We start from the raw sequence: 12182 nt of genomic DNA, 5'->3' as shown, positions 1-12182 counted from the left end.
TGACCTATCCTACTAGTAGTGTGGGAAGCCTTCACACCGTATGGCCTCCATTATCTCATAGTGCTGACAGTAGCAGAAAACTGGATGTCAGTGGAATTGGTCTTTAAATGAGATAGCCAGGCAAAAAAAGTTTTCGAAGCAGACCAAAGTAGTGGTAAAACATTTAAAAAGTCTTACCTCACCCAATGCTCTGCTGTTTCCATTCTGACAGTGGCTGTTACCTCACTGTTTCCTACTTCCTGCAGCAACAATGACATCACAGCAACAGGACATGTGACTGCCTCAACTAATCACTGGATAAGGTGAGCCAATTATTGGCTGCAGTGGTCACATGTCACTGCTGTCGGTGATATCAAGAAGTAGAGAACAGCCAGGGACTGGGACTGTCAGAATAGGAGGATTGGATGAGGTGCGTAATATTTTGTTTTGTCATCACTCCAAGCTGCTTTCATTTTTTAACATGGATATCTACTTGAATATAACAGTGTGGGAATGAATTTACCCTTTTTTTGTTATCATGGTTGGCATAGCCTGTAGGGTTTACAACAGTGAACTCTCTTATGAACATATCACATACATATCCATTCACCCCTGCACTTGTTAACCCTTTCCAATCCACTGTCTGACCTCTGAAGACATTATAATTTACGGCTGTACAGCTCCGATGCTGGAAGACGTCCGTCGGGGTTCTCTTACTGTATATTGACAGCCTCTCTACTGTTGGAGCCTATCCAACATGTCACCACATGCACTACTGGCTTTAGCCAGCATATAGCTCCATTGTATAAAAGCAGAAAAAGAGTAAGCTCCCTAGGAAAACCAGGATACAAATTGGATTGGAAAGGGTTAAAAAAGACTGATGATGTTTTTCTTTCTACTGGCATATGAGAATAATGGGAAACCACCTTTTTACTGTTTGAACTTTTCTAGTTCTGTGATGCTTTAATTCCTTGTCAAGGAAAGTGCTATAGAAATATTGCATTGCATCTTCAATGGGCAATGTGACCTTACCAGTTTTCATGATGTATTTCATTGTGCTCAATGGTCATCTCCACAAATATAATCGTGGTTGGAATGCTGGTTATAATAATCACGAAAAAAGTAGAAGAATGTTCGAAAAGGAATTTCGGTGCCATTGTTCACCGAGCACCGAGTCTTAAGAACACTCTACCACTGTGGTATGCTCCTGAATATTCATCCTTGGTTAATGTATGCATCTGAGCTGGAGCTGTTCTACAGTCCCAAATGTTCAGCTATTTATACTCATGGGCCATGATTATTTGACATTCAGGAGGCATCTTCTCGAGAAATGTATCTTTTTTACTATTTTATCACCTTTATGGCCACGATAAAATTCTCAGTGGGAAAATACATAAGAAGACCTGTGCTTTGAATATTCTCATTACACATTTATGTGACGTGCTTTGGCTTTTATTGTTGTATATGTTGTAATAAATGTTTGCCAACTGTGTAGAAAGATATTTTTCAAAATAATAGCATATAGCAAGTTAATTCACTTGGATTATTAGTAAAAACTATTTCTTTTTTGTTTTGTTTTCTGCATTGGTTAATGTTTGCGGCATATTTTATGTGCTGTATACCTAGCTTAAACAACCTCTTACACAGCAACCATTGTCCTATGCTAGCAAGGCATATTTCACATATAAGCAAAGCATTTCTGGATTCCAAAGTTTGAAGAAAAAGCTAGCCCCTGTTGTGTGCCAACCTCTGATGCCAGGCCTAATGCTACAGTGTAGTTCAGCAAGATTAAACGTATTACTGCTTGTAATCGATGGGATTATCACTTAAGTAGTAATAACACCAAAATTGCATGCTTACACAGCCTATTATTTTTACATTTCCTTATATAGCACTACATTATGGCTGCTTCTGTTTGATTATTCATATTTCCTGTGTTCTGTTCTGCAGAGGAAATGGTAAAATGCTGTTGCCTGGTGACAACTTAATGTGCTTTAGAAAAATAACAATCATTAAAGTGATATTTTTTTAGAATGTAGACAAAAATAAGACAGAGCTTATATATCATATTAACAGGCTATCAAGCATCTATATGTAAGCTTCAGAAGATTTCCTTTACCAATATAGAAACCTCGTTAACTTCTAAGTGTCAGGCATACTGTATATTTACTTTAGGGGAAGGCACCAGTAGCAGTGATTTTGTAATACAGTACTGTGCAAATGTTTTAGGCATGTGTGGGAAAAAATGCTTCCAAAAATTGAAGTGTTAATTGTTCATTGTGGTCAATTAACAAAATGTAAAGGGAAGGAACAAAAGAGAAATTTAAATCAAATCAGTATTTGCTATGACCGCCCTTTACCTTTAAAACAGTATTAATTCTTCTAGGTGAACTTACACATGGATTTTGAAAAAACTTGGCATGCAGGTTCTTCCAAACATCTTGGAGAACTAACCAAGATGATGATCTGTGGATGTAGGCCTGCTAAAATGCTTCTGTCTCTATACTTCATACTGATTCAATGATGTTGAGATCAGGGCTCTGTTTGGCCATAGCATTACTTTCAGGACTCCTTGTTCTCCTTTATGCTGAAGATAGTTCTTAATGACTTTGGCTGTATGTTTGGGGTTGTTCTGCTGCAGAATAAATTTGGAGCCAATCAGACGCCTCCTGATGATACTGCATGATCGAGAAGAATCTGCCTGTATTTCTTAGCATTGAGGACACCATTAATCCTGACCAAATGCCCAACTCCATTTGTTGAAATGCAGCCTCAAACTTGCAAGGAACCTCCACCATGCCTCACTGTTGCCCACAGACACTCAATATAGTACCCCTCTCTAGCTCTTTGGTGAACAATCTACCTTCTGTCACAGTAATATTTCACATTTTGACTCATCAGTCCAGAGCACTGCTGCCATGTTTCTGGACCCTAGTTCCTATTTTTTCATGCATCGTTGACTCAGCCTTGTTTTTACATTGAAGATACGGCTTTTTGGCCCCAATTCTTCCATGGGGACCACTTCTGGACAGATTTCTCTAAACAGTATATGAGTGTACCTGAGCCCTATGGGTTTCTACCAGTTCTCAGCTGATGGCATTGCTGGATATCTTCCTATTTTGAAGGGAAGTAAGCATGACGTGTCTTACATTTGCTGCACAAAGGTTCTTTGGCCAACCACTGTGTCCTTGCTGATTATGTATAGCTACCTTGTGTCTACAGTAGTTGCTGTGCTCAGTATTGCCATGGTCTATGATCTGTGGCATGAAACTATCTTCTAAAACATAGTTTTGCTATTTCTCACCCACGTTTAAGCCTCTTACACATCTGCTTCTGTTTCAGTTAATGACTGTATTTCAACCTATTAAATACATATGAAAATGACGATTATTAGCTGTTGGGTATAATTTGTTAGTTATAAAACTGACTATAATTCTACAAAATCTCTGACTTTCTGCAAGTATACCTAGAAGAATTAATGCTGCTTTAAAGGCAATGAGTGGTCACAATGAATATTGGTTTGATTTAGACTTTTCTTTTGTTCATTCACTTTGCATTTTATTAATTAACATAAATAAACTATTAACACTTCTATTTTTGAAAGCATTTGATACATTTGTCCTGAACTGCCAATGGAAAACTAAAATCCCTTACTACTGGGGCAGTCAGGACGGACATGCCAGCTTGCTCTACAGGTGGTTATACGCAGGATAGACAAACAAAAAAAGCCCTAACATCCATCTACCAATGGACGAAGGGGACAGGAAAGGCTTGGGCATCTGCCTACCAATGGACAGGTTGGGCAAACATATAAGAACCGGGTGTCCACAAACTAATGGACGAATGGATCAAACATAGAACAGAAAACAGACATAAACTAGACTGACAAATGACCAAAACACCAAGCATACCTGTACACAACGAGATGGAATAGCTACAATACGAGGTATTAGTTCATATTTTGGCCAAGATGCTTAAGCCCATGAGCCCACCAACAAGGGTCCTCTCTCACAAACACTTACCCTAGGAGTCCTGCCTGCAAGCAGAGTGATCGTACCAACAGGGACAGCCCCACAATGGAACTTGAGGAACTAACTAGCCCTAGATAGTAACTGATCCATGCAGCACAGGACACAGTTCACACCAACACAGCATGAAATGCATACAAAATGGAACAGGACTGCTTACACCACATGTTCGGCACCCAGCTCAGACACACAGAACAAATTGCAGCTCACACCCACAGAACAACAAGCATGAATGCAAACACAAGGGGGAATGAGGAAACCAACTCCCTCTAGCCAAAGGAGCTGGTATTTATGTGCAGCAGACCAGTGGGGATTGGCTGGCTGGAGAAACTCCACATCCAGCCAGCTCAATTATCTTTCACCTGTGAAGGTGTGCTCCTGGAACCTCATGGAACAACAGGTCCAAGCAGCACAACCTAACAACATTCTTACTTTGCAACATTTTTTTCACACACACCTGCCTACAACTTTTGCACATAGTACTGTACATCTTGTGCTTTAGGTCTTTGATACGGCAAAGAGTTGCCAATTAACTCCTTGTGACTGACTCTTTTCTGCATCAAGATAATAATATACATAATAAAAACATAATAGGTTTGCATGTAGTCATGTGCAAAACTACAAATAAATTGTATGACAAGTTGTGCTACATCTGTGCTTGCTAATGATGCATACAACACATCATTTAACTTTTCAGATAATAGGACATATCCAGCATATCATTTGTAATAATCATCTATGCTGCACCTCTACTTCACTATCAGTAAAGACATACTGTTTTCTCATTGCACAAGTAGTAGTCATTGGCTGTTTTTTAGACCAATGTATATACTTTAAAGAGCATCATCATACGTCTGTAGAAACACAGACCAGAGAAAAATTAAACTCATGCTGAATTACAGTTAAAACATTTATGTTGGGTAATTTTCCAGTAATGAAGACATTAACTTATGTATGCATTTTCTTTCATTAATAGGTTCCAGATGGTGCAGTGGTAGCTCTGGTATCGAAACAAGTCACAGCTTACAATGCAGTAAATAATTCTACTGTGTCAAGGACGTCTGCCAGTAGATATGGTAAGAAATGATACAGATATTTAGTTATTAGTGAGTTCAACCTGTTCTTATTACATCCCAAGCTGATAAGAGAAAACATAGTTGTCTTATAAAGTATAAAGACATATTCCTTGTTGGCAATGGGTTCTAGAGTCTATATTCTTTAGGGTGGCTTCACATACAGCGATTTTTGGAACAATGCAGCACTTTTCCTGGATTTTGTTAATTATTTATTTATTTTACTTTGTTTATCCCATTATATTTTTTTAAGCAAAAAACACTGCAGCCAGATGCTAGCTGTAAGGCAAAAGGGAATTATGGAATATACTACAAACAGTGTATTTTTTGTGCCTTGTTCTCACTTTTGGTGTTTTTTTTAGTGAACCTATTTTTTAGTAAATGGTGGTTTTCCAGAATTTTTTCATTGTCCTCTCCATAAGCAAAATACGCCTGCAAAAAAAACATCAAAAATATCTGTATAAAAAAAGTCACCCAAAAAACATTTGAAAAACTGCATAAAATTTGCAGAACTTTCAGAGAGCCAGCTTTCTTCTTCCAGAATGGCAGCTCATTTAAATAACCTTTTTCCAAGGGAGAGTTGTCTGGCCCATAAGGCTGGGTTCTCACGGGATGGAAAGCCCATGGAAATCTCGTGACTTGACTGCAGCGAAAAATTTCTGCGGGAGAGCAGCAGCATTTTGCCACAGGTTTTGGGATGGTTTGGCTGCTGGCATTCCACTGTGGCTTTCTCTACCCATACAGAGGGGTGAGGCCGCAGCGGGGAAAAAAAAAAGAATTGACATGCCGCAGAATTGAATTTCATTCCGCATTTCCGTTTCTGCCGGCTTTGCTGCAATGGATTGGCCACCCTGTGTGGACGAGATTTTTGCAAAATCTCTTCCCCATGGCTGGCTAATCCCGGGATTAGGAGCCATGGGCGGACTTGCTGCATGGAAATTCTGCAGCAATTCCGTCCTGTGTGAATCCAGCCTTACACTTTCTTTGTGGTCTTCACAGGGATAAACTTTATTTCCCTAGATCCATGTGAAATTCCTCAGACCCATCCGTCCAGTTCTGCACTAAAAGGGGCGAAGACCCTGAAACAACTGTCAGCAGATGTGTGTTTCTTCCTTATAGAGAATGCTCCTGCATGACGTATATATCTAGTTGTATTCCAAGCTTTAAAAGAATTGTGTGTGTAGCAGGTTTGAAAGACTTGTGGTTTGTGACATGCTGTTGTCTCTAACTTCTAAAAGAAATTGTTACAAGGATCTGTTTTAGGCTTTTATGACAACTCAGATTTATTCAACTATATGTATAACATTAATAAATAATGTAAATTTCTGGTAAGCAACAAGTAACAATCTACCCGTTGTAGGGATAGGATGTAACTGTCATATGCTATTATAAGCTACATAAGATGGCTCTTTTTCTTAGCATCGTACAGCTAACATTTTTTTTGCAAGCATGCCCTTACACAAGCACAATTCATGTTAGATCTCTAACATTCATTCAGGACACTTGTTCTACTGGCACATTAAATTGTCAGGAAGATACACTCTGCTAGTGCCAGGAGAATAGCCATCAAGTGCCCAAGCCAAGCTCAATTTGTTGGAGTATTAATTGGCTACGACAGTAGCTATTATGCTACTTTAATTCCCCATAATGCTTATAGAGAGGACAGTTAATGTCACTTTTAATGTAAATACCTAATTTGATGTGTAACACAAGCTGTACGTCTACACTTAACTGGTGGCTAAAATTAAAAAGCAGCCATATACTTACTAATAAACTGATGCAAGAGGGCAGGCATATACACTATGTAACCCCCAACATGCAGACAGCCAGAATGCTAAATGGAGCTTAACTGGTGGCTAAAATTACATTCATTGCAGAAAATTTAATACAAATAAGGAAAAAATAATATATATAGCTCCAGCACTTCTCATAAAAAATTAATCTTTATTAGAATATCCATAGAAATGTAAAAATGCTCTCATGTGCGGACTGGGACCTACATGTTTTGGCAAAAAATGAAGCCTTAATCGTAACGTACAAGAAGCAAGTAATTTAGAGGTAACAGGATATGACATAACAAAAACATGACCACTCCTACTAATGAATAATTAATGAGGAAAAGAAACACCAGAAAACCAAAAACATTAGTATATAAAGGTAAGGTCAGATCTAAAGTGAAGGCCATGTGGAAATCAGTTTCTTTAACAACATAATCAAATACACCTCTCTTGAAAACAATTTTTTAAACCAGTTTCCACCTCTTGCTGAGCGGAACACCCTTTCAATGCCAATGACTTTAAATTACTTTATATGCCTTTGGTGGATTTCCCAAAAAATCTCTGGAAGCTGCAGATAGGGAACATCTCAATATATGTAAGGAGTGATTAAAGCCAGATATCATTTTAATTCCCATGGTGTACATCCGACGTATTGCTCGCAACAATCAGTAACATAAATGACATGAGCGGTGTTACAATTTATAAATGAATGAATCTAAAAAGTATGGGATGTTGTAGAGGAAGAAAATGTTTTGGTTTATATATTTTTTTTGTAAATATTTTTTATTTGTTTTTCAATTTTGGTTTATTTTAATAAAGAGTGCATGTCTTCCTTATTGGAGATCCTTTATCAAAGAAAATGAGTACTAAATTGTATAGGAAGACCCCCTCTGGCAACTCCTTATTACATAGAGTTGGCACCGCCCTCATGTGGTCATGGATTAGTTTATGCATAGTTGGCTCTTCGCACATGTGAGCAGTTTTACCTTTCTATGGATATATTCTAATAAGGATTCATTTTTTATGAGAAGTGCTGGAGCTCATACATCGTTTTTTCCGTATGCATTCCTGAGAATCCAGCTTGGTGCGTTCCCCGTGCACTACCCTTATTGGAGGTTTGCTGTTTGGCGTAACGCTGCCGATCAAGATTTTTAGTGAGATATATCTTACCTTTTTACTGTTTATATAATACAAAAAGCAGCATTGAGATTTTGTCATAATTGAAATCATTGCATTTTCACATATCTGCATACATTAGGACTGTGAAAAGCAGGTACATAAAGTACTCCATTCATCATCTCTTTCGAAATATTGGCACCACTTTCAAACAAATTTGTATCAGACCTAAACACAGATCATTCAGTAAGTGCATCATCTAAAATTCATTTAGTAAGATAAAAATAAGGGTGCGTCTACCTTTCCAACTGCTTTCATTATTGTTCCAATGCATTAGAAATAAAAAAACAAATTGGTGGTTTTGTTTAAAACTATCTTGTTGTTTTCACTCTACAGCCCATGCTTATGGATTACAGACAGAGTACTCCGTCGTCTAAACCTGCAGACATATTGTCTGATTCTTACTTTTTGTGAACATTTAAAATATATATAAGCAAAAAAAATGGCCCAGTGAAGAGTGTCTAGTATTTTGTGTGTATAGCGCAAGCAAGGCACAGCACCGTACTTATGATTGTGGCTGGTACTGCAGCTCAGCCTATTCATACAATTGTATGTACAGTGTTGGGTAAATAATGAAGGGGGAACCACTAGAAGGTCTTTTGATTTAGCTGATAGAGTTAAGGCCCATTCAGACATCGCTTATCGCTCAAAATTCGCTCAAAAGCCATCTTTTGAGCTATAATCGTTGCATGTAATGTGCCCATCTTTCACTTTTCTGCCGAACAATGAATTTCAGTTCAGCATGAAATCCATCGTTTGGCAGAACAGCTAATGAGAAGGACTGCACACTGTGTTCTGCCCGGGCAGCACTGATAATATTGTCTCAGCTGTTAGCCCTATGGCAGAACAAAGGGAATTTATTCAGAGAACAGCGGGTGGTCTGTTCTCTGAATACAGCTCCTGGTGGCTCACATGCTACTAATTGGTACTAATAGGCATTAGTACCAAGTAGTAGTTTATGCAAAATAATCGCTCAAAAGCCATCTTTTGTGCGATCATCTTTGTGTGTAAATGCACCTTTACTAGGAGTTGGACCACAACTAATCTAATATCGATGGTCTATTCCTGAGTGCTAGAAGACCCATTTGAGCTCTCCTGTATAAATGGTTTTAAAGAAGTGATTTATAAGTCAGAACAGTTGAAACAAATAAAGCTCATAAACGACTAATTGCTAAACTACAATTATTTTGTAAACATATATAATAATGGTAAAGATTAGAGATGAGCGAGCATACTTGTCCGAGCTTGATGCTCGTTCGAGTATTAGGGTGCTTGAGATGCTCATTACTCGAGACGAGCACCACGCGGTGCTCATCTCGTTTAAACGAGCACTGACCATTGAATTCAATGGAGCCGGCAATACAGCCCGCTCCATTGAAAGCAATGGGCTGCCGGCTAGCGCGGGATGAATTTTCGGGAAGGGCTTAAAAATATAAGCCCTTCCCTGCAATTCATCCAGAAATGTGTAAAAATTAAAAAAATATATACTCACCTTGTCCCGGCAGAACGATGTTAGCCCATTGAATTCAATGGAGCCGGCAATACAGCCGGCTCCATTGAAAGCAATGGGCTGCCGTCGAGTGTGGGATGAATATTTGGGAAGGGCTTAAAAATATAAGCCCTTACCTGAAAATCATCCTAAAATATGTAAAAAGTAAGAAAAAAAATATACTCACTTTGTCCCGGCAGAACGATGTTAGCCCATTGAATTCAAAGGAGCCGGCAATACAGCCGGCTCCATTGAAAGCAATGGGCTGCCGGCGATCGCACAATGAATTTTCGGGAAGGGCTTAAATATATAAGCCCTTCCCTGCAATTCATCCAGAAATGTGTAAAAATAAAAAATATATATATACTCACCTGATCCCGGCAGACGGAGTTAAGCCGCGGCCAGCTGGCAGTTCTCCAGAACTGCTCTCTGTAGTATTCAGCAGCCGGGGATTTAAAATCCCTGCCTGCTGAATGAGCTGCCTCTGATTGGTCACAGCCTGACCAATCAGAGGCAGCTCTCACTCACACTCATTCATGAATTTATGAATGGGTGAGTGAGTGCTGCCTCTGATTGGCTCAGTGCAGCTCTCAGCTGAATGACAGCTGAGCTGAGCCAATCAGTGGCAGCACTCACTCACCCATTCATGAATTCATGAATGGGTGTGAGTGAGAGCTGCCTCTGATTGGTCAGGCTGTGACCAATCAAAGGCAGCTCATTCAGCAGGCGGGGATTTTAAGTCCCCAGCTGTTGAATACTACAGAGAGCAGTTCAGGAGAACTGACAGCTGGCCGCAGCTGAACTCCGTCTGCCGGGATCAGGTGAGTATATATATATATTTTTATTTTTACACATTTCTGGATGAATTGCAGGGAAGGGCTTATATATTTAAGCCCTTCCCGAAAATTCATTGTGCGATCGCCGGCATCCCATTGCTTTCAATGGAGCCGGCTGTATTGCCGGCTCCATTGAATTCAATGGGCTAACGTCGTTCTGCCGGGACAAGGTGTGTATATTTTTTTTTTTACTTTTTACACATTTTAGGATGATTTTCGGGTAAGGGCTTATATTTTTAAGCCCTTCCCGAAAATTCATCCGGCGCTCGCCGGCAGCCCACCCATTGCTTTCAATGGAGCCGGCTGTATTGCCAGCTCCATTGAATTCAATGGGCTAACATCGTTCTGCTCCGCCACAGCTGTTACAGCTGTGGCAGAGGAGAACGATCATTATGCTGACAGTGCGGGGGGGGGGGGGGTCTCACTCTTGCCACTATTGTGGCTTAATAGTGAGACCTCGGAGCCCGAAATGCAGCCCTGCATGTTGCTCCTCGCCTGCCCTATCCATTTCTGTGTTTTTTACATGACTTTGGTGATTTGCTAAGATTTTCACAAATGAAAACCTTAGCGGAGCACCAGTCATATACAAAAATGCTCGAGTCGCCCATTGACTTCAATGGGGCTCGTTACTCGAAACGAACTCTTGAGCATCACTGAAAGTTCGACTCGAGTAACGAGCACTCAAGCATTTTGGTGCTCGCTCATCTCTATTATTTACTGAAAAGCAATACAGTTTTTATTAAAACATTTTTTTACTTGTTGATAAAACAGCTGCATTTCTTAAAATGTAGGTTCCCTTTGTAAGCAAATATCTCTAAAAAGATAATGACCATCTGATTCTGAATATTCAGAACTATAATTTACATTAACGTATTTGGTTGAAAAGCTGTAAAATGTGTAAATGTTGATACTATGAAGGAAAAACCATCCCCTATGTTGCATCACCACTGTCATTAAATTGTTTATGAAAAAGAAACTAGAAATCTACAGACTAGTCATTACTGACATTTTATGTCTGTAAGCATTCTAAGGATCATTACTTTGTGTTTTAGCACCCAACTTTTTTCTAGAACTGCCACTTACAAACCCAAATGTAATGAGGCATTTGTGATGTCAACATAGCTGAACAGAGAGCCTGGCTGATCATTTCAATTAATCTCCCTCGGTACATTAACCCAATGACTAAACCCAAACCAAACTTTCTTCACTGTCTGCCGAGTTTGCAACTGTACAAAATAATGATTACTTCCAGTACTGCAGTATATTTCTCTTAAAGGGAACCAATATAGAGATTTATGCTTGTCAAATTACGGACAGTATCAAATTCTAGCAAGCATCCAACATTACAGACAACTGTTTAATTCTAAAGTCCTGTGGTATTTCAGAGAAAATGTAGTTGTCTGTAATGCGATTACCTGTCCATATTTAACCCCTTAGTGATGGCCCCACAGTGTTTTTATGTACGGATTATCTCAGGATTATAGCTACGTGGGCTGAGGACGTGACAGCTCCATGCTGTTGGTTCCCGGAGGTAGCTGATGGGCCAATTCCCCTGGCAATGTGATGGGCGCTATCTGAAGGATTAAAGTAAATTTAAAGATTTTAAAAGTTATCACCTCCCCTCGCCGATCGCGATGTCCCCCGCTGATCTGGTCCGGAACTGACCTTCTGCAAATGCATGCCAAAGGAAGAATGGCGGCACTTGTGCAGAAGAGAAAATTGGTGCGGGACATTTGAAATCTGGTTCACGGCTACTGAAGGTGCGTGCACAGAGGGGCTCGCTCCCCAGAAAATTTAAAATCTCTCTGCTCCCAATCACAGGC

General features: G+C 39.6%; 1 protein-coding gene across 2 annotated transcripts in view; it reads left to right on the top strand.

Moving 5' to 3' along the window:
• The window catches only part of PLXNA4 (plexin A4), a 683798-nt gene that overhangs the window by 622823 nt on the left and 48793 nt on the right, over window positions 1-12182 (top strand). For both annotated transcript variants that reach the window (XM_066592134.1, XM_066592133.1), the window contains one exon: window positions 4984-5083. In XM_066592134.1, the coding sequence (XP_066448231.1) occupies window positions 4984-5083 (100 nt within the window). The remainder of the gene's footprint in view (window positions 1-4983; window positions 5084-12182) is intronic.

The sequence above is a fragment of the Eleutherodactylus coqui genome, chromosome 2, assembly GCF_035609145.1.
Source record: "Eleutherodactylus coqui strain aEleCoq1 chromosome 2, aEleCoq1.hap1, whole genome shotgun sequence".
Lineage (NCBI taxonomy): Eukaryota > Metazoa > Chordata > Amphibia > Anura > Eleutherodactylidae > Eleutherodactylus > Eleutherodactylus coqui.
Note: the sequence above shows the minus strand (reverse complement) of the source record. Positions and strands in the feature narration are given on the sequence as shown.